The sequence below is a fragment of the Mycteria americana genome, chromosome 2 (genome assembly GCF_035582795.1).
Source record: "Mycteria americana isolate JAX WOST 10 ecotype Jacksonville Zoo and Gardens chromosome 2, USCA_MyAme_1.0, whole genome shotgun sequence".
NCBI lineage: Eukaryota > Metazoa > Chordata > Aves > Ciconiiformes > Ciconiidae > Mycteria > Mycteria americana.
This window is the reverse complement of record NC_134366.1, coordinates 57,226,344-57,253,094: the sequence shown is the minus strand read 5'-3', so window position 1 is coordinate 57,253,094 and position 26,751 is coordinate 57,226,344. Positions and strand designations below refer to the sequence as shown.

The following is a 26,751-nucleotide window of genomic DNA, read 5'->3' as shown; positions in this document are numbered from 1 at the left end:
GGGAGGACGAGAATTAGCAATTTTTATTTCTCCTGGCATTGTGACAAAGTCTAGTAGCCAAGCATTGTTTTTCATAGCCGTGTCAGCACTTGTCAGAGTATCCATCACAAGATGTTGGCATGTTTGCAAAGAGAACGTATGTTCTAAAGCTGACACAGCTAGCTGCATGGGAGGGGTGAAAGGTTTTGTTTATATTTTTGAAAAATCTAATTATGCAGTTGTGCAAGGGGGGGGGGGGGGGGGAGTCACAGCCAAAACCTTATATATAGCATTGGTCAGATTGACAGTGACCTTACTGGGTATTAATGAAAGTCAAGCTCATTATGTTGTTCTGTTTCTTTTAACTTTCTGTGTTCATCAGCCCCACAGAGGAAATGCTGACTGCATTTCAAAAGAGGAAAAGTTTTTGGTGTCTCCCTTACAGTTCTGATTATTTTACATGTATGCTAATTGCTAAAGATATAGTTTCTTCTTCTCTGAAGTAGTCCATTTGGGGCAGGCCAGATTAAAGTGTACCTGAATTCTTCTCTTCCACCTCTGCAGTAAAAGACTGACTCAAAGACTCACTGAAACGAAGTGGAGATTTTCTATTGAGTCAGGCATTAAATGTCTTAGACTTGTATTCGTTCCACTCTGTGTCAGGTACTTGGTAGTTCTACAAATGAACACTTCCATTTTTTTTCCTAAGTACATCACCAACACCCTGTCCTCCCACACTAGTTCCAAAAGGTGAAATCCTCCTCTTTCTGTAAAGACTTAGGGCACTGCCTGGGTGTAAAGCAAGGAACAAGGTGACCTGTTGTCTACTAAAAACTATAAAGCAAAATCCCTGCATCCTCTTTATACCTGCACACCCAAATGTGCTATTCTTTTCTTTGCTTTTCCTTAATAAAAAGTCCTACCAGTGCCTGCTGGGAGGGTGGTTTTTTATGATAAAATTAAGGTTGGGCTATATAAAGCACTTTCTGCTCTACATTGCTTACATGGTTTTCCCTTTTCCAAACTTGACCTGCTTCAGGATGAAGATTTTTGTGCCTTTGTGCCTTTTGTGTCTTCTTATAGAGATGTCAATGATTTCTTTTTAAACTGTTGAGTACAAACTGCTTTTTGAGATGGAGAATAGGAAAAAGAAATGTTTCTTGATTCTATTCTTAATGTTTCTGTCTCTTTTTGTAACGTACGTGTCTCCAGTGCAACAGATAAATTATATAATGGATCAGGTGGAAAGGGTGCTTCTTTTTTTCTTTTTTATAGTTTGAAGAAAAGTGATTTTGATCTAGGACCACTTGTCTGTAAAAGACAAGTTTTCCAAGGAACTACTAAGTATTGTAGAACAGAATGGGCTCCCTATGTGAGAAACAAAGCAGCTCTGTGACATCCTTGGCTGCATAAACAGAGAAGTTTTCTGAATGAATGTTGTCAGCTGTTGAACCCATAGATGGTTTATTCTGAACTGGCTGCTGTATGTTAGAATATTTTCCTTGTAACCTGAACTTTTCAAGATCTTGGACTGCAGACTAGAGGCATCGCTATCAGAACGTCTGGTGGGGTCTTCCTTCTGTTCTCTTCCACCAACATCTGTTTACTGTCTCTCTTCCTGGGGGATTTGCATTAGAGCATTGCCATGTTGTAAATCTCAAATAAAACCTAACCCTTTCTTGAGAAGAAAGTGAGTCACTTCCTGAAGTCCTATAGATGTAAAGCATTCCTTGTAAATGCGCTGGGGCAAAGAGTATTTTCTTCAATGGTATTTTCTCTGGTTCTTTGTTCAGTCCAAAATGAACGAATTCCTTCTGAGAAGTGTTTCCACTGGCGGAATGGCAGATATGGTTTTACCTTGAAGTTGTAAATAGGAGAAGTGTCTGTTGCTACTAATTTCTGGAAATTAGTAATGTATAAAAATTGTTCTGAGTAATGAAAAAATAAAAAATAAAATAGTCTCTCATTAAAGAGCAAGCAATATTACTACTGAAATCTTGTAATTGTTTGCAGTAAACAGTGTACCCAGGGAGTGACTTTTACATATTTTTCTTTTTGAAAGAATCTTTTCAGCAGATGTTTTCTGTCTCATGAGATGGCAGAAATGAATAGTAAGGATAGCAACGTGAAGCCTTTGTCTGGAAGAAATCAGTTATGTAATTTAAGGAATTGTTCTGCATTTGAGTCTTTATCTGTATTTTTCAGTTTGTTTTTTTTTTTTTTTTTTTTTTAAGCCAAGTTGGGGAATAAAAAAATTAATTACTTTTCTATACATCTAAGTATATTAAATGTGTAAATAGAAAAAATAAACCATACACAGGAAACTTTAAAAGTCACTAGATGCGAAATAGTGTTAGTATGTGAAATAAACTAGAATAGAGAGTAGGATTTCTATTTTAACCTTTTTTAAAATTTATTTTAGTGGCAAGTTCATATTAAGTAGATGTAGAAAATACGATTACTGCTACCGTAGCCCTCTTGATTTCCATTTTTCTTACCTAATCTCAGGTAGTCATGTTCAATAATATAAATGGGCTTGAAAATTGAAGAAATAAGAATTTTGGTTTTATAATAAATCATTTATTTTTCATATTGGCTCACACCTGGATTTTAGCCAAATTGTAAAACAGAAATAGAGACTGATCTCAGAGGATTTGCAGCATAATTACTTTATCATGTCTGCAGCTCCTGTGAACTTTGAGGAAGAAAACTCACAGGTATGTTGTATAATCTCCAGAATGGCCAACTTCTGAATTATGGCCCTCCTGTTGAAGGCTGAATGCATTTAGCATTTTAAATTGCTAAAAACAACTGAAGAAACATGAAAATGTAAAGCCTGGCATCCCTAGAAGTTCTGCTATTGTGACATGCTTTTTTTATTTGTTGTTTAAAAAAACCTTTTAGGACTTCACTCTGTAATGTCCATAGCAGCAAAACAATGTGGGTATCTTGAACTGCAAATAGTGGCCCTAGTGCTGCAAAGACTTAATCGTGTGCTCTACTTTGACCCATAAATATTCACAGTGGCTTCTGTGAACCTAACATAGACAACTAAGAAGTCTTTTCAGAAGAGTCTTTCTCTCATCCTGCTCTTAAAATATGTGATGCTGGATCCTGTGCCAGGTGGACGACTAGTCTTTTCAGGTTTGCAACTCCTCTTGTCAACAGCAGTAGAAGTGTGTGCTTTGAAACTGGTGTGAGAGACTCTTGGTTTGGGGAGAATTGAGAGATGGGAATTTGGAGGCTTTGGCCTTGGGTGGCGCTGGTGTCAGCGGCCACACTTGTGCTCTCGCATGATCCCGCTTTCCTGCTTGCCTAGCATGTTTTTAGCTCTTGCCAGTGTGGCTGTCTTTGACAATGTCAGCCACCTAAGATTAACTGATACACATCCTCAAATAACGTATGTTTGACAAACTGGTGTTCTCTTGTATTAGGGTTCAGTGCATTGAGTGAGATGAAATGTGTCAAATGCACTGAAAATTATTACTAAAAGGCAACAAGAAGGGGAAAAAAAAAAACCTGCTAATGCCACTGACAAAGGATGATGCAGGACTGATTCACAGCATGTTAATTCCAAGTGCCTCTCCATCTTTCTTTTCTTCTTAGACTGTCTACAATTTATTAATATAATTATTGCCTCAACTGACATCTTGTGGATTATGGACTTGTAGATATGAAGAAAGCTATACAAACATGTTTAGTTAAGTAACAAATCAAAAACCTTTCAAAGGGCAAGAAAACCTGCCCCCATTCTGGTCTTCTAATAAACATCAAGCTTAAAGCAGAAATGGTAAGAAGTCTTGGCTGGTGCCAGTGATATTCTGTGAGAAGGGGAAACGTCACCTATTTTACAAGTAGGGGGTTTTAAATGTTTAATGCATCAGAGGTGTTTCAGAGGTGATGCATGAGTCTAGAAAACAATGTAAATAGTGTTCTAAAGCCTCTATTAGTTCAAAAAAATTGAAGTCCTTTTAGCATGCAACATTTGTGAGCTATTCAAAACTGCTGGAATTTCAGAAAGAATGAAACTTTAAGTAGAGGCCCCTTCTCGCAGCGTTTCTTTTTACCATGTATTTCTTTCCTGGCCTCACCATTTTTTTCTGATTGTCTCACATTGTGTAGCACTAAACATTTCTGTATGTTTTTTTAATTCGGAGTAGCAGAAATCCAAAATCACTAGGTCGTCTCTTCTACCTTGAAAAATTAAAGGGGGGTTCCTTCTGTGGTAGTATTGTTGCCTTTGGGTGTATTAAAGTTACAGCACTCGCCAGCCTCTGGAGCAAGTGTGTTGCTTGCTTGAAGGTCAGCCAGTGGCCTGTTGGTTTTGCTGATAACTCCGCAGGTTGCAAACAAAATGTCAGAGGTTTCTGTTGACTTGATGTGCTTTTGAGAGTTTAATTGCTAACAAGAAAAGCATATTTCTAATGAAGAAACAGCTGTTGTTAAGCATTAAACGCTATAGCTAGAAATAATGTGGAGCCCACTAACTGCTGTGAGAGATAATGCAGCATCTTTCAATGGGGAAGGTAACTTTTAGCATTTGATTGTATAATGAAGTAACTTTGAATGGAACTTTACATGAGAGTTTAAGACTAAGATGATATAAATGTCACTTATTTTGACAGGCTACTTAAAATTCCCTGTTTATTACTTTAACTACATCATTTTAGTTGTCACTGTCAGACTATGAAAGAAGACTTAGTTGGGAAATGAAATGAAGCAACAGAATTTAGAGTAAAGATCTGGGTAGCTGTGTGTTCGTATTTGCAGAGTGTCACTGTGCCTGTTAAATTTGAAGCTGAAATCCTGTGTTTTGTACAAAAGCAAGCAGGCTGCTATAAGTGTAGGCTCCAAAAACCAAAGTAAAAATTAAGGTTTTGATAGGAGTGAGTGTCTATGCAGGGGACAGTTTCCTTCCCCTCCATGGGACCTCCCACCCAAATGGATGGTGCAGTCCTATGGCTTAAATGCTTTAAGTTAACCCCTAGCTCTGCCTAGTGGAAAAACCGGAGAAAAGTGACATCCTTCGGGATTTTGCTCTTAAGACTTGGATGTCTACACCCAATTTAATAGCCCTTCTTCTGCTACCTGTCTTTTCATTTTAGCTGCAGATGATTTGGAAATCCAGAGGTTTTTACAGTAGTTGTGGGAGTAACTCAGCCTTTTGAGTCTGGCTTTTTGGATGTTATAAAGGCTTGGAAAGTATGTCTTATGATGTTTGTTCTAATACTGTGCTTATTAGGTTGTTTGTGACCTGCAGTGTTCCCAATGGGAACTGTGGAGCTACTGAAGATTAGGACCCTTCCTTGGCTGGAATCATTATGTACCTGGGTGTGTCTGTCACTGGATGAGAAGTGAGGTAGCTTGCCTAGACAGGCAAAAATTGTGGTGTCAGGACCGTTATTCCATAGGTCTAGAAAAGTTTTTTGTCTGACACGACTGAAACCAAAAAACCTCTCATAGGTGTTTTGCACATTGTCTTTGTATCCACTGTATCTAACTTTCCTTTGAAGGGAGCATTGCTAAATTTTTACTTAAACAAAGAGATTAGATGGATGTGGGAGGCATTCATTATTACTAGAAATGTTGCTTGGAGTATGGATGATATATGGGAGTTTTAAACAATTGTAGTATCATGCATGATTAATTTTTATAAGCTCAAAACTGAGTAAAGCATGACCATTTAATTCAATTATTCTTTCAAGCTTGTAGCTTGCAATAACTGTGTAGCTCAGTGCAGAAAAACGCACAAAGTTTAGTTGGGAGTATGAGTTCAGCTACAGAAGGTCTTGTATGGTCCAGCCATTTATTTCTTGAATGCTGTTAGCTCATACAAGTCAAACACATGCTTGTGCAGTCACAAACAGTAACGTGTATTCTGTAGATTAAATTCATTTCATTTAAAGTAGAAAGCCTAAGTACTTTATCAGCTGTTTCTGGGACTGCGATTGTTCCTTCCTTCTCTTTTGAACTTTTCACTAGCAGCTATGTTGCCCATGTACCTTCTTTTGAGAAGGATGTCAGCCCCATCCTTAGACTGAATGATCTTTCTACAACTTCATTACTCTCCAAATGCGTATTGTTTTTCTTGTCTTTTTTGACATAGAAGCATAGGAAGAAGTTTCCTTTTTGTTCTCCAGTATCAATCACTTTTCTACAGAGTGGGTATCCTGTTGTCTGACAGTTGCATTTCATGACCAACTCTAAAGGTATTATGTTTAAGGTACCTTAGCAGGCCTGTTTAATGTTACTGATTTCAGTAAGAGTTTGTTAATGTCACCTCTTAATGAGGTAAAGGGTTGTGACTGAATACTGTTTTATCACAATCATCTAGACATAGCAAATAGCTCAGTTTCTCTTGACTTGGTAGGATCCTATCATATTCTGTGTGTTTTCTCAAAAAAGTTGAAATCTGGAAAATTCTGGGGGAAAAAAATCTCATTATGGGAGAATGCTAAACATGAAGGACATTACTACTATAGTATGTAATACAGCATTGTTCGTCAATGAAAGGGCAGAGTTTCCAATGTTGGTTGGTTTTTTGGGGTGGTTTTTTTTTTTTTTTTCCATCAGACCTTGCAGGAACTCTGAGTCTATTTTTGTGAAAGATCAAGTAGAGGACCTTGCTGTAATTCTGCTAAGTGGATTTACATGTGGCATTTTCAAACAATTTTGAACAAAATTATTTGTGACATTATGCAGAAACATCAAAATCATCAAAACAATTCTTCTTTTTTTTTCTTTTAACTCTTTCACTATCCAGGTTTGGTAACATTTGCTGTTTGAATGCATACTACATCTTGTGATTATTTAGAAAATGTAATTTGTGTTTGCAACTATTACTGACCTTTTCTCTTAAAAAATTGCCCTGTGTACCATAATTTGACAACAATATTAGGCAAAGTTTATATGCTTTTAAGAAAAACACAGAAACAGTTTCTAATTTCAAAGACATACTAAACAACCATGCACAATAATATTTTTTTCATCTCTGATTTTAGCAAAATATTACTTTTCTAGAGTGTAATTGCCTCTTAAAAGAAAGCCTCAAAAGACTCCCAACACATTTCAAACAACTGTTAAATAAGGAACATGCTTTTCTGTGCCTTCCAGAGGCTTAGTCACTGACAAGAAAGACTAGATGCTTCTTGGTTGTTCTGTCTTTTACTACTTGTTGGTATTTGAAGAACCACAGATTCTCACCATCAGGGATGTCCCTGTCCTACTGGGAACTTTCTGGTTTGACCAGGTGATGTTGACTGGCACGAGACATATGTTCAGTGATTCACCGCTTCCTTTTTCCAGTTATCTCAGAAGCATATTGTGCCACATCTGTCTCATACCCTTCCTAAATGCTTTTTGCTGATATACAGCTGGACCACTGGGCCAAGTCACTGTGGAGTTTTTATTAGCAGCAATGGAACAGCTAGTTTCAGGTAGCACTGATGAAGTCTTTTCATAAAAGACTGATAACACAGGTGTGCATTTTCTAAACCCTAATAACCTTTAAAATCATAGGGAGGATTTAGAAAGGTTTGATTCCTAAGAAGCTAGCATACTGCTGATTTGTAGAGCTGTTTTCCTTTCAAATAGCATAATATACCTGGATGGCATTTTCCTCTATATGGAAGGCAGGCATTTGCGTGCACATATACAAAATGATAGCAGAATTTGCTTGTCAGAATTATTCAGAGTTCTGGCATTAATAAAATATTATTTGCATTAGAAAATGTTTTCCTAGTTAGAAAGTCCAAAGCAACTGAGTTCTGGAGGACAATGTTTTTTATACAAGTTGACATTAATGACAGAGCTACAGCCCTTTGTTTCCATTAACAATAAAAATGCAGTACTATTAAAAACACAGAATGACATAACAGGGGCATAATATGATGAACAAAACATGAAGGCAAAACTAAGTATTTTTTCCCATGGGGGCAAGATGATATTGATAATGAACTTTGTAAATCTAATAAAGATTCCTTTCTGAAGGATGAGACTTATTTGTTTTAAAAGACATGACAGTGTGTATAGCAGTTGTTTATTACACTTCTGATGGAATGCTAAATGTGGCCAGTCTGGACTTGACCAGTCTTGGGTGTTAATACCCTCAGAGTGGCTGCTGACAAAAGTAGCTGCTTTTGAGCTGGCCACCTCCACTGTGGTGCTGCTGAGGAAGCTAGTTCCACTCAGTGTCCTGTGACACAGAGAAATAAAAGTATGTGTCCTGGTTTTGGCTGGGATAGAGTTAATTTTCTTCCTAGTAGCTGGTATAGTACTGTGTTTTGGATTTAGTACGAGAATAATGCTGATAGAACACTGATGTTTTAGTTGTTGCTGAGCAGTGCTTACACTAAGTCACTAAGTCAAGGACTTTTCAGCTTCTCATACTGCCCTGCCAGTGAGGATGCTGGAGGTGCACAAGAAGCTGGGAGGGGACACAGCCAGGACAGCTGACCCAAACTGGCCAAAGGGATATTCCATGCCATACGATGTCACGCTGAACAAAAAAACTGGGGGGAGTTGGCCAGGGGAGCATGTCCGCTGCTTGGGACCTGGCTGGGCATCAGTCAGTGGGTGGTGAGCAGTGGCATTGTGCATCACTTGCTTTGTATGTTCTTTTATCACTATTATTATTTTCCCTTCTTTTTCTGTCCTATTAAATTGTCTTTATCTCAACCCATGAGTTTTACCTTTTTTTCCGATTCTCTCCCCCATCCCACTGGGAGGGGGGAGTGAGCGAATGGCTGTGTGGTGTTTAGCTGCCTGCCAGGTTAAACCACGACAGTCCTTTTTGGCACCCAACATGAGGCTTGAAGGGTTGAGATAATGACAGATCTGACCAGAGCATGTTAAAACAAATTTGTTATAAACATTCATTATTAGGTTAATAGCTGCTGGCCACAAGTTGATTTATTTGCTCTCAGAGTTGTTGTGCTTGTTCTCAGAGTTGTGTTATGTAACACCTTACTTGCTGTCTGTGTTCCCTGTTGTGCTGTTTATCATCTCTGGGGGCTGGATTAAGGTTATCATTTTGCTGTACTGTGTAACACTGACTTACGATATGATAAAATTACTGGTCGTGAGACTAATCTGGTATTTGTACTCAGCATTGCCATCACCTTTGTACTTTGGGAATCATCTCTCAGAAACTATTAATAATTATACTCTTTACCTTTTCTCCTTGGAGAGCCAATTTATGGGGGAGACAAGGGGGACACTTTCCCCCACTCCTTCACTTTCCCCTTCTCCTCCAGGCTAGTTACAATAGCTCTTGAGAATTTTGAATATCCTTGGGATGTTCAAACCAGCATATTCCTATTGCTGTGTCTCCTGAATGTGTTTCAGGTCTTGTTTAACCTTAAACAACTATTTTAGAATACCACCCAGAGATATGCCCTGAGGCTGGATAGTTATGAGTGGCAGGGTGTGTAGGATAGTATGGGCAAATACCTAGGACAATGGGCACCTCCAGTGTTTTGGAACTTCACCCCTGAACAAGTGCAGAATCCTGAAAAACTAGTAAAATATTTGGAAAAAGTATGCTGTCACCCTGGCAATTCCAGAGAGACACAAACACTATTCAGTACCCCCGGGGGAAGAGAAGGTCTCTGGATCTGACGACAAAACGACAGGCACTCCAGCCCTGGCAACAGGCACTGCGGCTGAACGAGAGAACCAAGCTGTGCCGGTATCAGTCACCCCTATACACAAGAAGAAATACTGGATGCGAAAGTCAGCACGTTTAGTAAGGGAAGAAACCCCTACTAAGAAGGGGAAGGAGGAAGGAGTGGACGAGGCAGGCTACTCCAAAGCAGGGCCATCACAAGAAGAGGAGGAGGAAGAGGCAGAGCTCATAAATGAGGTGGTAACCACCTAATACCCTGTCCCTGAGTGAGCTGTGAGATATGCAAAAAAGATTTCAGCCAGATGTCCAGGCAAGCACATTGTCACCTGGCTGCTCTGATGCTGGGATAATGGGACCAGTAGCCTGGAATTAGAGGGTAGGGGGAAGCCAAGCAGATGGGGTCCCTTTCTAGGGAAGGGGCATTGACAAAGCAATTGGAAAAGGGGCACAAGCCCTCAGCCTCTGGAGGGAACTCCTGTCTGGCATGAAGGAAAGATATCCCTTCAAGGAAGATGCTACATGTCACCCAGGCAAGTGGACCACCATGGAGAGAGGTATCCAGTACCTGAGGGAATTAGTGATGCTGGAGGCGATTTATGATGACCTGGACAACGAGCAGTTATCCAAAAATCCAGATGAAGTCAAGTGCACACGACCCATGTGGCAAAAGTTTGTACGGAGCGCACCACCATTGTATGCCAGCTCATTGGCAGTAGTGACCTGGAAAGACGGAGTGGGACAATGGTGGATGAATTGGCTGGCCAACTCCAGCAGTATGAAGAAAGTCTCTCTTCCTCAGCTGTGGAGAAACTGTCCTGGGAGTTCCAGCAACTCAAAGAGGATATGCCCTACTCCCTGCCTGTATAGACCAGTATCTCAGCTATTAGGAGTCAGTGTTCTTCTGCTCAAGAGAGAGGATTTAGAGGGTACACACCATGGGCCACCCTGTGATTTTACATGTGTGACCACAGAGAGGACATGAGGAAGTGGGATGGAAGACCTACCTCGACCCTAGAGGCATGGGTACATGAGTTACAAGGAAAGACAATCACAAAAGGCGGTTCTTCAAGGAAAATTGCTGCTCCAGTTTCCAGTGGGCAGTTCCCCAGACAAATTAGAAGAGCTGATCCTGCTTCCGATCTTAATAAAGGGACTTCTGATTTGTATTTACAAGAAGTGGGTAATGAATACTGTGACTAGGACTAGAGGGGCCCTGCCTCCAGCCAGGTGGAGGAAGGCGACAACTGGGTTTACCAAACTGTATGGATTCGATGGCCTGGCACATCAGACCCACAGGAGTATAAGGCTCTAGTAGACACCGATGCACAGTGTACTCTAATGCCATCAAGATACAAAGGGGCAAAACCCCTCTGTATTTCTGGAGTGACAGTGGGATCCCAACAGCTAACAGCTAGGCAGGAGTGAGCCTAACTGTGAATGAGTGGCAAAAGCACCCCATTGTGCCTGGCCCAGAGGCTCCGTGCATCCTTGGCATAGACTACCTCAGGAGAGGGTATTTCAAGGACCCAAAAGGGTACTGGTGGGCTTTTGATATAGCTGCCTTGGAGATGGAGGAAATTAAACAGCTGTCTACCTTGCCTAGTCTCTCAGAGGACCCTTCTGTTGTGGGGTTGCTGAGGGTTGAAGAACAACGGGTGCTGATTGCTACCACAACAGTGCACCAGAGGCAATATCGCACCAACTCCCTGATTCCCATCCATAAGCTGATTTGCTGACTAGAGAGCCAAGGAGCGATCAGTAAAACTTGCTCATCCTTTAACAGTCCCATATGGCCAGTGAGAAAGTCTAATGGAGAGTGGAGACTAACAGTAGACTGTCGCAGCCTGAATGAAGTCACGCCGCCGCTTAGTGCTGCCGTGCTGGACATGCTAGAACTTCAATACGAACTGGAGTCAAAGGCAGCCAAGTAGTATGCCGCAATTGATATCGCTAATGCATTTTTCTCAATCCCTTTGGCAGCAGAGCACAGGCCACAGTTTGCTGTCACATGGAGGGGTGTTCAGTACACTTGGAATCGACTGCCCCAGGGGCAGAAACACAGTCCTGCCATTTGCCATGGACTGATCCAGACTGCACTGGAACAAGGTGAAGCTCCAGAACATCTGCAATACATTGATGACATCATCGTGTGGGGCAATACAGCAGAAGAAGTTTTTGAGAAAGCGAAGAAAATAGTCCAAATCCTCCTGAAAGCCGGTTTTGCCGTAAAACAAAGTAAGGTCAAGGGACCTGCACAGGAGATCCAGTTTTTAGGAATAAAATGGCAAGGTGGACGTCGTCAGATCCCTATAGATGTGACCAACAAAATAACAGCTATGCCTCCACCAACTAGCAGAAAGGAAACACAAGCTTTCTTAGGTGTTGTGGGTTTTTGGAGAGTGCATATTCCAAATTACAGTCTGATTGTAAGCCCTTTCTATTGCGTGACCCAGAAGAAGAATGATTTCAAATGGGCCCCTGAGCAATGACAAGCCTTTGAACAAATTAAACGGGAGATAGTTCATGTGATAGCCCTTGGGCTAGTCCGGGCAGGACAAGATGTAAAGAATGTGCTCTACCCCGCAGCTGGGGAGAATGGCCCTACCTGGAGCCTCTGGCAGAAAGCACCAGGGGAGACTCAAGGTTGACCCCTAGGGTTTTGGAGCAGGGATACAGGCCTGCTGTACTCCAACTGAAAAAGAGATATTGGCAGCATATGAAGGGGTTTGAGCTGCTTCGGAAGTGGTTGGTACTGAAGCACAGCTCCTCCTGGCATCCCGACTGCCAGTGCTGGGCTGGATGTTCAAAGGGAGGGTCCCCTCTACACATCATGCAGCTGATGCTACGTGGAGTAAGTGGGCTGCATTGATCACACAATGGGCTCGGATAGGAAACCCCAGTTGCCCAGGAATCTTGGAAGTGATCATGGACTGGCCAGAAGGCAAAGATTTCAGAATGTCAGAGGCCCCACTGTATAATAAACTACCAGAAAATGAGAAGCAATATGCCCTGTTCACTGATGGGTCCTGTCGTGTTGTAGGAAGGCATTGGAGGTGGAAGGCTGCTGTATAGAGTCCTATACGACAAGTCGCAGAAACTGCTGAAGAAGGTGAATCGAGCCAATTTGCAGAAGTGAAGGCCATCTAGCTAGCTTTAGACATTGCTGAACAAGAAAAGTGGCCAGTGCTCTATCTCTATACTGATTCATGGATGGTGGCAAATGCCCTGTGGGGGTGGTTACAGCAATGGAAGCAGAGCAACTGGCAGCGCAGAGGCAAACCTATCTGGGCTGCAGCATTGTGGCAAGATATTGCTGCCCGGGTAGAGAACCTGGTTGTAAAAGTACATCATGTAGATGCTCACGTACCCAAGAGTCAGACCACTGAAGAACATCAAAACAACCAGCAGGTGGATCAGGCTGCTAAGACTGAAGTGGCTCAGGTGGACCTGGACTGGCAACATAAGGGTGAATTATTTGTAGCTTGGTGGGCCCATGACACCTCAGGCCATCAAGGAAGAGATGCAACATATAGATGGGCTCGTGACTGAGGGGTGGACTTGACCATGGACGCTATTGCACAGGTTATCCATGGATGTGAAACGTGCTGTAATCAAGCAAGCCAAGCGGTTAAAGCCTCTGTGGTATGGACGGCTATGGCTGAAATATAAATATGGGGAGGCCTGGCAGATTGATTGTATCACACTCCCACAAACCTGCCAAGGCAAGCGCCATGTGCTTACAATGGTGGAAGCAACCACCGGATGGCTGGCAACATATCTTCTGCCACTGCCCAGAACACTATCCTGGGTCTTGAGAAGCAAGTCCTATGGCAACATGGAACCCCAGAAAGAATTGAGTCAGACAACGGGACTAATTTCCGAAACAACCTCATAGACACCTGGGCCAAAGAGCATGGCATTGAATGGGTATATGGTATCTCCTGTCATGCACCAGCCTCCGGGAAAATCAAATGATACAACGGACTGATAAAGACTACACTGTGAGCAATGGTGGGACATTCAAACATTGGGATACACATTTAGCAAAACCCACCTGGTTAGTCAACACTAGGGGATCTGCCAATTGAGCTGGCCGTGCCCAATCAAAACTTTTACGTACTGTAGAAGGGGATAAAGTCCCTGTAGTGCACATAAAAAATATGCTGGGGAAGACATTCTGGGTTATTCTTGTCTTGGGCAAAGGCAAACCCCTCTGTGGGACTGCTGTTGCTCAAGGACCTGGGTGCACTTGGTGGATAATGTGGAAGGATGGGGAAGTCCTGTGTGTCCTATGTGTATCAAATCAAGGGGATTTGATTTTGGGTGAGAATAGCCAATGATTTGAATTGTATGGTGTTAATTGCTATATAATATTGTATGTCATCACTACTATGGTCACTATATGCCATATCAATGGTATTACAGTAAGAATCACCCATAATTCATTAATGAAGAATGAATTTTGATGAAACCAAGCAAAGTGCAGCAGTGATGGAACCAGAACTGGCTTCAGCATGCAGCAATCCACCACCACACACCATCTCTCCTGCCCTGAAGGACTGTTATGACAGATGGAGCCCAAAGTCATGGACTAAATGAACTCGATGGATATTGTAGAGGGATGGCCCATAGACTTAGGGAATGATAACTGTGTGTATATATCAAAAGACAGGAAAGGTGGTGGTGCTTAATTAGGATGTATTGGAAAGTGTGGGACCTGGGCATGACGTAGATGGTATAGAATAAGGGGTGGATACTGTCCTGGTTTTGGCTGGGATAGAGTTAATTTTCTTCCTAGTAGCTGGTATAGTGCTGTGTTTTGGATTTAGTACGAGAATAATGCTGATAGCACACTGATGTTTTAGTTGTTGCTGAGCAGTGCTTACACTAAGTCACTAAGTCAAGGACTTTTCAGCTTCTCATACTGCCCTGCCAGTGAGGATGCTGGAGGTGCACAAGAAGCTGGGAGGGGACACAGCCAGGACAGCTGACCCAAACTGGCCAAAGGGATATTCCATGCCATACGATGTCACGCTGAACAAAAAAACTGGGGGGAGTTGGCCAGGGGAGCATGTCCGCTGCTCGGGATCTGGCTGGGCATCAGTCAGTGGGTGGTGAGCAGTGGCATTGTGCATCACTTGCTTTGTATATTCTTTTATCATTATTATTATTTTCCCTTCCTTTTCTGTCCTATTAAATTGTCTTTATCTCAACCCACAAATTTCCTTTCTGAAGGATGAGACTTATTTGTTTTAAAATACATGACAGTGTGTATAGCAGTTGTTTATTACACTTCTGATGGAATGCTAAATGTGGCCAGTCTGGACTTGACCAGTCTTGGGTGTTAATACCCTCAGAGTGGCTGCTGACAAAAGTTGCTGCTTTCAAACTGGCCACCTCCACTGTGGTGCTGCTGAGGAAGCTGGTTCCACTCAGTGTCCTGTGACACAGAGAAATAAAAGTGTAAGAAATTTCAGAAATCAGTATTTTGGTGTTGGGAGGTTCACCACTGTAACCCTAAACTGGCTGCTAATTGAAGCCTGTAGTTGCTGCAGGTCTTGGCAGTTTCGAAGATAAGAGCTGTGAATTATGAGCAGTGTAAAGATGGAGGAATGAATGAATCTGTTTGCTTTTTTGATCTACTTTAAATAAAGTTTATTATAAGCAATCATGCCTACACTTCGCTGGCATTGAAATAAAGCCGCTTTGTATGTAAATGCATTGAGGAAGTTGCACAGGATCAATTCATCTTCACATTTAGCTTTCCCTATTTTACTGTCACAGTGAGGATATGGCATACAATATGCCACTTACAGTAAGTTACAGTGCACTTCGTGATCCATAGTTTCTACTTGTATGAGTACTCTCCTCCCTCTCCCCCCATCTTTTTGATTTGCAGATGTTTTTAGGATCCTGTCAGGAATCAGACACCCAACATTGATCATTGTGGAGTCTCTCTGATGGGTTTGTGAGACTTTCCCAGATGATATAATTGCAAATAAAGGAAGTTCCAGAGTTGGTGTCCAAAGAGAATACAGTGCTTTCATTAAGCAGGAAATGTATTTATTATTGCATATAGCTCTGACTTACGCCAATCTATACCAGTGTTGATAACTGAATGTTTACATGGAAAATGGCACTTTAGCTTTAGCTGTTGGCTGAACTTCAGTATTGATCACCAAGTGTAATATTTAACTATGCCAGGAATATGACTAGTTATGTCGTTTTCAGCTAGGAAAGGGAATTCCTTCCCTTACAATATTTCTGCTTCTGTCTGATTCCATCAGTGAGAGATCTTTTCACTGATTTCAGTAGCCATCGGGTTGGGATTGTCTGTAGTGGAATGGTTGACAGGCTAAAATAACTGGAAAAATAGTAAGTGCAGTATTTCACTGCAGGAGCTGATAGAAGAAAACTATGTAGTTGTGGAGAAAATAATGGCTACGTAATGGAATGTATGGAGAAGCAGGGATGCTAGGCTCCACGTGGTCATGCCCTCTGTCCTGTGTTAGGTCAGGGAGGGGGATGAGCATAATGGCTGTTGTGAAAACCTTCCTGGAAGTGATGTTGGCACAACAATGGATGATGCCTGAGAAGAATAGTCAAGAGCCTCTTTGCTTCTTTAAAAGTTGTTTGGTCAAAGCACCAATAAAATAATCTCTAAAAAGAAAACCTGTCCTGACATAACTTGCACTGTATGACCTGGTTGGCCTCCCTCATCAGTCACATGTCTGAAATGTGGCTTATCAAGAAATAGAGAAAAATCTCATACTTTCTACTTTGGGGGTTAGAATTCTACAAAATCCTGTTAAATACATTAATGACAGTGGTGGTGGTATTCTGTTAGAAACAAGCTGTGAAAGCGCCTCAGTAAGTTTCATCTTCAGAGATTTAGATACATTTTTTTGGATTGTTCTTCAAAGCCCAATTTATAATTCAGTAGCTTGTGTGGAAAGTTAATGCTCAGTGATGAATTCTCCAAGTTCATTGTACTTGGGGAGCTGTTCTGAAAAGAAAGCGGTCAGAGAAATCAGTGAGGTGAACCTCTAGATTGCCTGGTATAGTCTTCTCCCACGCTACGTTGGGTCTTCCAAGGAAGGTGTGTGTAGTCATTGCCTGCAGCCCTTCCTCAGTCCCCTACCTGTACTTCAGCCCTCCCCATGGGTGTGTGATGGGGAATATTGCTTCATAGTCTCAGATGGCTTTAATACACAGATAACAACAAAGAACTAGAAGCAGGCTTAGGACATACCATCATTGAAGGCCTACAGTTATACAGCGGATGGCAAAGAGGACCTAGGGAGAGGAGGAACCAGGACTAATTTGTTTACTTTGGCACAGAGCTCCTGGGAGGATATCTCCTTACACACCACTGTTTTAATAGAAAAGAGATTCTACTTTGGATCCGTCAGGAATTAGCTAACGGTTAAACTCTGCTAGGAAGCAGTGTAGGCTTTCAATAGATTTGTTTTCAGTAATAGTTCCATCATTCCTAGACAAGCATTCTGATTGTCTAGCAACTACTACAGATTTAGGGAGATCCCTTGTTAATTTTTTTTTCCTTGGATGGTTTTTTTATTTTTTATTTTTTTTCTTAGTCCCTGTAGTTGACAAACAAAGATTAAGGGATTCACTGATGTGGAAAATATTGAAATCACTGTAGGCTTTTTGGTCTTTCTCACTTTCTCAGACTATATATGAGAGATTCCTTGTCCCCATATTCCCTTAGTTTTAGACAAGCTTTTGAGATCTTTCTTTTTGGTAGGCAAGGTCTGCCTTCCCACAGACAAAATAAAAGTTAATGTTGTTATTGTTCTGTGTCCCAGACCTTGTCACTCTCCCCAGCTTTCCCCCCTCCCTTTTCTTCTAACCAATATAATCTCCCATTTTTCATTTGGAGAATGACAGATTCAAGAGTGTTGTAGGAAAAGCACTGGAGCAGGAATCCTCACTTACCAGAATTTGGTTGCTGGTATTGCTGGACAAAACCTCTTTGGTGTGGATATTAGTAAATTTTCATCAAATGAAAATTTAAGTGTTGTAAATTCAAAGTGTACTACTTCTATTGCAGGCAGTGGTGAACAGTTTATTCTGTAACTTTTAAAGCTGCCTTTTCAATTTAAACCTTTGTGTTACTACATTATGTTTCTCATTTGTGTATAAACACATAGGTATGTGTGTACTCTTACCTTTTTATAGTAAACCATGATACAGCATCAGAATTCGCTTTTCTGAGTTGCTTTTCCCTCTATTATATCAGTAAAACTCTACAAATATGCAAAATATGCATAAGTCAGTGCAGCACTGCAGCATCTGGGGCAAGAAAAGTGCATGGGTTCAGTTTCTTCCTTTTAAAGGTAGTTCCTCAGTACAAGAGATCTCTGGGCATCATTGTTCTGAAGTCAAAAGACACAGGACAAATAATGTGTAATACACTTGTGCTTAGCTGTTGCATACCTTCCTTTCTTTTCTTTTCTTTTTTTTTTTTTTAATAGTTGAAGACTCTCTCACTATCTGGTTTATTTGCTGTCACTTGCCCAAATGAAAAGGCCCTGAAATGTAGAACTGCTTTTTTGACAAGTTAAGTAAATTAGACTTTCTTCGAGGTGGGCTGAGTTTATCATTTTGGATGGGAAAGGCACCCTTGGAGAAAGAGAATATTTAGTACTTGCCTAGGCTTTTGGGTTTTTTTCCAATAGTCTTAAAGGCATAGTCTGTTTCTCATAATCCAGTGGTGTCAATGCGTATACATCTAATTTAAGGATGTAAAAGCTGAAGAGTTGGGGTTCTATTCAGAGCAAGTTCCTCATCCTACCTAGAGCAAGGCTTGTATTTTTAGAGGTTCTTAGCTTAGTCATGACAATAACTGAGGCAATTTCTGTTTACAAATCAGTATTTTGCACTTGGATACCTCCACCACCATGGTGGAAATAATACAAGCCTAAAAGTGCTAGTCCTTATTTCCAGTGGGCTAACATTTTAAGCAGGGTCATAAGATTGGTCATATTGCTGTACATTGGAGTTTTACGTGCTTGTTCATGTGAAAGTCATGCAGATGGGAACACATGAATAAATGAAAAATAGGCACTTGTATGAGACTTTTTAAATTGTTTTTATTACAATTCAAATTCCGTATACATACAATTTGCCTTAGTATGGAGAGTAGCTACATAGCAGTTATGTAGATCCAAATTGATATTAATGTAGCAGAAAAGACCTATGGATGTTTTTCTTCTTTGGGTATGTATATATGAGTGTATGTATAGAAAGATAGATAAATAAAAATGTTTGGTTTAATTTAGGAAAAGTTTCTGAAAATTCTTATTAAAGAATGGATGAAAACGCTGCTTAAGTGGGTTATATTAGTGATGGGAACCTCTTGAAGTAAAATGAGCTTTGCTGTAAGTATGATCGAACACTGCTTTGCTTTTCACACTCTTAATGTGTGTGTTGCTTGCCTGCTAACCGTGGCTAAAAGGCATGAAGTCACAGGCAACTATTAAAACGTTTAGATTCCTAGCTTGTAAATATTGCATTTCGCACAGAATTGGAGTGAATTCCAGTCTTATGTTTCTTGTTCATCCACTTCATATCCATTGGGATGCAGCATTTGTGAAAGAATCAATTATCCATTTGTTAGTCAGAGAAGCTTTACAAATTATACATTAGCAGATTGATTTCTCAGGTTTACCATTGGGGGACTGATAGTATAAGGTGGGTTGATGATGAGTGTCAGGGGAGAAGGAGTTGCCACAAAGAACACAATTAAAAGAAGCTTTCTGAGTGCCTGTGAATTTACTCCTAATTGAAGAGCTGACATAATCCATACTAAGTGCATTTATTTCAAGCATTTTACATTAGGTAGTTGATTATCATGAGGTACATTTGTTAGTAGATACTTGAATTCCCTTTCCCTTAAATTTAGGATTTTGCAAAAGCCTGCATTTAGATCTTTATGTGCAAGGTGCCTGCTAGTTTTTTCTCCCTCTTCCTAAACTTTTCTTTCTTCCATTAAGGTAACATTTTTTTGTTCTATAGTGTCAGCTTGACATTATTGATTTTGAACAGTCAAACTTACTTATGTTGTCCAGAATTCCAAACATGTCTCCATCAGAAAGAAAACTGCAGCTAATGGAAATTCAGCTGAAGGCATTTCTTCCTTCTTTGCCAGAACTTCCACGCTTTATGAAATTCTGAAGCTGTTCCCAGGTTAATCATTTCACTGTATTTCCATTCCTAACTAACAGGATCCTCCTTATTGCCAGGTTTGAATTATATTGCTTTAGAAATACTATGTGTGTTACTGTTATTTGTACAGTACTGAAAGTATCATTGTGACCACAAAGAAGTTGTGTGTCTTTAGTTGTTTGGCCTAAAGCTAGGGCTCCTGATTAGGTTAAAAAAAAAAAAGGTTACCCAGTGTAGTGCTAATTAAATAATTATTAGTAATTTCCTCAACATTTTATATACAGCCACCTGTGGTTTTATAGCATGGGGTTTAAGATTAGATCATCTCTTAATTGAGTAATATTTACATAGATGATATGTTCCTAATTTTTAGATTAACATTTTGATCTCAGATTGCTGTTGTAATTCTTTTTTTTTTTTTTTTTAAATATGATGCCTGTAAAGTTGGACAGGTGTTTTCCCCACCCATTTAAAATACTTTTAAAACAGTTAACTCGCCAAACCCCAGAGCATATCCTGGTTCTGACTGTATCGAATGATCAGTCCTCCAGATTGTGATGAGTTAGTGACTACCTGTGTCCTCTCTAACCTTGAGTGATTATTCATCTTTTGTCGACCTGTAAAGGTGGATGTTGCAGGAAGGGCATTTATTCTTTGTACTGTAAAAACCAAAACCTATTTTATTTTGCCAGGCAAATTAAACTCTTCAGTGGGTTAGCTGGAAAAGGTTTAAAAAAACCACAAGGGAAAGACAGTTGTAACTCCATGGCTGAGCTGATAACGTTTAATAAAAAAAAAGAAAAAAAAAAGCAGGGTGAGGGAGGGTAACCTACAAAATTATCTGCGCTCCTCTTTTCTGAAATATCAAAATTACGCACGGGGTGTTGGCAGGGTATAAATACAACTAAATTTGAAATAGTAAGTAATGTTGCTGACTGGTACAGCAGTACATTTATAAAAATAATTGATATGAAAAGATGAATTGGAGCTGATTCTAGAAGAAACACTTTGGTTTAGATAACAGATGTACCAATTTTATCTATGGTCTTTTATTTCTGATTTCCTGGATAGTTTTAGATACAAATCTTAAACAGCTTTCCAGTGGAATGTAGTTCTGGAAATGGTAGGCTTGACTGTTACTCAGCTCTGAACAAGAAGATCCTGGCATTAGCTATTCTTGCTGGAACTTTATTTTAAAATGCCTTTAATATTCAGCCTTGACTGTTTTTAAGTTCATGGTCTATCATCACTTCCTGAGCTCCATAGAAAGTTCTGACTGGTAAAGTCAGAGAACAGGCTAGTAGCCAATAGTGCCAATTCAACTTCAGTGCTGAAAAAAACCCTCTGTGTTTGCTTTGCCTTGTGTACGTCATGTAGAGTAGCGTCTCCTGTTGGAACTTCACAGAATCACAGAATCACAGAATCATATAGGTTGGAAAAGACCTTTAAGATCATCGAGTCCAACCATAAACCTAACACTGCCAAAACCACCACTACACCATGTCTCTAAGTACCTCATCCAAACGTCCTTTAAATACCTCCAGGGATGGCGACTCAACCGCTTCCCTGGGCAGCCTGTTCCAATGCTTGATAACCCTCTCGGTGAAGAAAAATTTCCTCATATCCAGTCTAAACCTCCCCTGGCACAACTTGAGGCCATTTCCTCTTGTCCTATCACTTGTTACCTGGGAGAAGAACTTAGCTGGAGGTTTGTGTAAGTGAGCAGGTCTGCTTTTTAGTTGAATTTATTTGTCCTCCCTGATTGTCATCTGTGTATAGTGCAGACAACAGGAAAAAAAAGAATTGGAGAAAGGAAAAGTTAAAAGCAACTGATAGAGGTGTTGGGCATGCAGAAGGCTTTTAACAAGTTGCCAGTTATAGACAGTGTTATGAAATACCATATCATAAAATTTCTACTTAACAAGCAGTTCTGATGTATTGTGTGCAATTTTGAATGTGGGAAAAGTGCAAATACTGTGGAATCACCTTTTGCCCCACCAACAACATTCTGCGTGTATATAAGGAGAGGTTTTGCCTTGCTAGGCACTGTTTGGTTACCTGAGTGCAATCATACATTTAATCTCCAAAGTATGCCACGTGGCTTTCAAACTGCAGCATGACAGAGAAATTCCATCATCCTGCTCCTCGTCTTCAACTTTTATGTGAAGATAACTTACACAGTCTACCTTGCCTACTTCCTGCACTTCATTTTTTCAGCATCGAACTTTATCAAAGCCATTTGGCAGCAAAATGGCAACAGTGTGGACTGTAGGATTGAGCTGTCGACTCTTCTGGTGTGTCCTGTTTTGTTTCTTTCTGTCTTGGGCTTTGTTGCAGTAGAGCGTCTCCAAGAAGGCCCATCACACAGGAGTGCTGCTAGGTCTACTGTTGCTGTCATGTCAGCCCTAATGGCAGATGTAGGTGCTGGAGAGATGAGAAGAACGTGGCCAATTGAACACTGTAACTTAGCATATGATCCTGTGTCAAGGAGGGGTTAATCAAGATGGACTTTTTGCCTTTCCAATTGCAGAATAATAAAAGATGAGAAGAACCTTTGTGAGAAAGTTGTGGCAATGGCAACTTAGATGCAGCCCTGAACAAAAAACCATGCCACTTCCATGATCAACTCAGTTGAACTTTCTGTGCTTGTCCTTTTAGAGGGCCAGAGGTGTTTCTCATTGTAGAGGGAATGGTGAAGACGTGCTGGCATTTCTTTTTTTTTCCCCCTCGACAGAGACAAAATATTCTCTTGCACCTTGATGAGCAAAACAGAAGTTTAGAAAGGCATTTTCAAGGTAAGGTAGGAATAAAAGTGTGCGCTAGCAATTTTTATGAGGCTTCTAGAAAGTGAGACTAACAACTGACATTTCTTGCCTTACTCAGCATCCTCCAGCCTGGGAATTAGCCAACTGTGTGTGTAGCATCAGAGAACTGGAGCTTTCACAAGGATGTTGACCACACCAGCAGGCTGATGAGCTTGAGCTGTGCTCCTCAGCTGACACCCCCCAAATGTGTCGGGAGGAACGCAGCAGGGGAATGTGCACCAGCTGCCTGCGCTGCCAGTGACGCGCTCGCTTCTGATTTTGAAACGCAGCAGGTCAGCGTAACTGCTCTGTAGCGAATGAAAATACTTCTGGAGCACATAAGTCAAGGAAAGTTAGTTTGACTTCATCCTTGGCAGTTGCACTTTTTGGCAAACAACGCACAGTGGAAAAAACACTTTGTGCTAGGCAGTAATTGCGATATTTCAATGTAGCATTTTGAGGTTACACAAAGTGAGACCAAGGGTGGTGTCTCCTGCACGCAAGGAAGCGGGAAAGCAAAAGGGCTGGCAGCATCCTTTTCCCAACTCATCAGGCAACTGTTGCAGTGCAGGGCTCCGTTGTTCAACTTTGATTAGAAAGAAACTTCTAGAAAATGAAATGTGATTTGGGCATATATTCTTTTCAAGGCGGAAGAGAGGAAACCTTCATTTCCCTGAGCTGGGATTTTTAGTGTGTGAAAGATTATGGGGAAAAGCTTTCCAAAGGCTGTGAGAAGACCTCAGTTTATGTCCTGTAGATAGTCCATCTGGACAGTGTGTTTTTATATAACTTTTTATGGTGTACTTTTTATGTAATTCCAACTGCCATAGCGTATATAAGGACCTGTGATATTTTAGACAGAGTTGTGTAACTTCTAATGTGACCCCATGACTCCAGCACTGTTCCAGTGACACTTTATTTTCACACAAACATACGATGGACTACTCTTTTATCATGCTCAGAACCACAGAAGTGATCTGCTTTGTGGTTCAATCCATTCAAAATTTTATGAGAGTAAGAAAAGTTGTTCTTAAATGTGTAAGAGAGACTTACTTGGGTGAAGATCCTTCAGTGATGCTTGAAATTATGAGATATTTGTTACAGAGGGTGAAATCAGAATCTGGGTACGTAAGAAGGTTCTTGGTACTTGAATATAATTGCATGGGGTTGTGTGTGAGAGAGGATATGCATCGCGTTAACCAAATGATGTTGTAAGTTAGTCCTCAGTACTTAATGTAAGGATACGTGTTTAAGCTAAAGTAAACAGTAACAGATGTCTTATAACCCTGTAGATTAGAACCAAAAGTATATCTGGATAGGGAAGGAAAATTTATTAAATTGGGGCAGCCTTCAGGCTTTTGTCAGTATTTGTCTAAGAATGAGTAAACCTATGTTGCACTTCAATACCTTCTAATACTCGCTTCTGAGAACACTATTAGAGGCAAAAATGAAAGCAAGAGAAGGGATTTGAAGAAAGAAATAATTACCAGTATAGCCATCAGACCAAACCAGAAGAATTTTCAGTTGCTTTGATGCCTCTGTGGTCAGCATGCTGAGTTTTTATGCTGAGTTTTGATAGCAGGAGAGGTTCTTAGCGAACAGCTCTGGTGTGCAGACGCAGATGCTCAAGGTCTGCAAGCCTGGCACTTCATGAGAGCTCCAGAGCCCTGAGGCGTGTAACTGCAAAAAATGTCAAATTTCTGGGTTAGGCGAAAGGCTGGAAAGAAGGCTGTCTTTTGGCATTGTCATAGGAATACCTATTCTGTGGGGGTTTTTTTAATTCATGCAACTAAACATTACACAACTGTTAACATATAAATCTCACAAAGTGTAGGGGGTGTTAAAGCATGTGATTGGTGATGTAACTTTAAAGTCAACTTTAAAAGTCTTTTTTCTTTCTTTTCTTTTCTTTCTCTAGAGCCCAGTGAAGATAAATCAGATCAGCCTGGATGAAAGTGGAGAACACATGGGTGTTTGTTCAGAAGATGGCAAGGTACAACAAAGCCATTTATATATTTAATGAGGTAGCAGGTAGTCCACAGTATTACACTTGAGATAATTGTGATACCTGTGGAGTTAATTCCTGCATTTAGCACCACCACTTTGACCATCCATTTTGAGACCTGAACTCACCTTTGAATACTCAAAATTAAAGTCAAATATATTTTGCACAAATGTGCCGTAGGAAAAGTAATTACAAGAATGTCAATAATGTAACTGGTATTAAGCTGATTAACAGCTGTGGCAGGAGGACATGTCACCTTAATCATTACTGCTGTGCCAGTTATACTTCAGTGACTACTCTGCTTTTCCTGCAAGACAGTAGTTTAATGCCTTTCTGCTATAAATCCACAAAATTGGATTTTGTGGGCATGATTTCTGTGGGCTGGGGGTTTTCATTTTCACACACGTTATGAATGTTTCTCTTGAATTATAGAATCTTTTGATAAGCAATCATAGTTTATCAGAAGAATAAAGTGTCTTACAACAGCCACATTAAATAAATGTAAAATCAATATATGTACAGTTTCCTAAAAAACTGGCACCTACTTCCTTGATTGAGGACATACATCATTTGTGCAGTGTATAACTAACAATTATCAGTGCTTCTCTGGAATGTTGAGCTGTGACATTTAGTGGTTTTGGTGATTGATTTTCCACTTATAAGAATGTCTTTTTTGTTTTTAAGTCGATGGCAGTCTTTTCTAGTGTTGGTTTGCAATGATAAAATTCTAATGCACAGGGTGTATTTAAGCTTCTTTTTTAATATAATGCTCATATACAAATGCAGTACATTAAAAATCATTTAAATCATTTCTCAATATCCATCTGACTTACTGAGGAGAACATTTCTTACAGACTAGGCTTGGGGGGAGGAACAATGTCGGTCATCCTAATGGATGCATCCTATTCAGTAGAAGTTCTATAAATTAAAAATAAAATTGGATTTTGAAGTAGGCAAAATGGGGAAACAACCCCTTTAGACTGTATGCGCTTGGGTTTTTTCCTTCCAAATAGGTGATTTTTTTCCCCAACAGGCAGGCAGCCAGTTTATGTATCCAAGCCTTTTGCTTCTCAGAGATATCTTGATGTCAGTATCTTGACACAGTAATTGGGATACTAGTGCCTATCAAAGTGGGTTGTAGAATTTTACAGCCTGTGAGAAACACAGCAAGAGTGTCCTAATTGTCTAAGCAAGATAAGGGAAGGGTCAGTAATTGTGCAAGGTAATAAAAATGTTGAGCTAGCATTGTTGGTTTGGGTGTTTTGAATGGTGGGGGGAAGCAAGCACTTGCTGTAAGAGCTCCTCAGATGTGACTGTGGATTAGTGACTTGAAATATGTATGTTGCAGTGAGACTACAAGCCACACACATTTTTCATATATTAAATTCATATTAAAAATGGGTATTTGATTTCAGAAACATTCAAAAATCCATAATCCCTACTCTGGTGTGGCTGTATTTGAAAAGACTCCAATACTTTAAACAGTGAATCAGTCTTCATTTAGTGGAAGAGCTATTGTGGATCCAGTAGGTGACACTATATGCTATACAAAGCAGTCTAAACTATGGTCTCCAAGCCAGGGTGAATTCTGGTAATGTTTTTGATGCAGGGCTGGAGTATCACAAGTACAATATTCATCATATTTGCATTCATAGAGTCCAGGGACGTTGATACTTCACCATATTCTACACTGAAAAGCTCATCTGGAGATTTGAAAGATCTGGACATTTTAGAAGTTAGACTTCCCACTTGACCCAGAAAGGTGTGTCTCTATGAACGAATCCACCCCTAAAATGGGTGAAAACACATACTTGTATGTTGTGCTACTGTATAAGAAAATGGCAGAAATTCCTAGCCAGATAACATAGCACTTCAGGGTTCTGGATCGTAACAAAAGTGTAACTTTACACTCCTTATAGCTCTTTCCTTACTACAGTGGGAGTGTTTGTATTGTAGCAAGTTAAACACTTGTACAAGTGGTTGCACAGTTGCCATTAACTCAGATAAATAAGTAAAAATAGTGAAATCCTTTTTTTATTAAAAGAAAAAAAAGAAACAGCTTAGTTTTCTTCAATCACTTTTAAACAAAAAAGGGGTATAATAAAAAGACCTGTGAATTTTGAGCCATCTGGGTTGATGCAGGTATTTTC

At 40.3% G+C, this 26,751-nt stretch overlaps 1 protein-coding gene across 3 annotated transcripts in view; it reads left to right on the top strand.

The window, feature by feature from the left end:
- Positions 1–26,751, top strand: part of VPS41 (VPS41 subunit of HOPS complex) — a 123,516-nt gene that overhangs the window by 24,609 nt on the left and 72,156 nt on the right. For all 3 annotated transcript variants that reach the window (XM_075493560.1, XM_075493557.1, XM_075493559.1), the window contains one exon: positions 24,515–24,589. In XM_075493560.1, the coding sequence (XP_075349675.1) occupies positions 24,515–24,589 (75 nt within the window). The remainder of the gene's footprint in view (positions 1–24,514; positions 24,590–26,751) is intronic.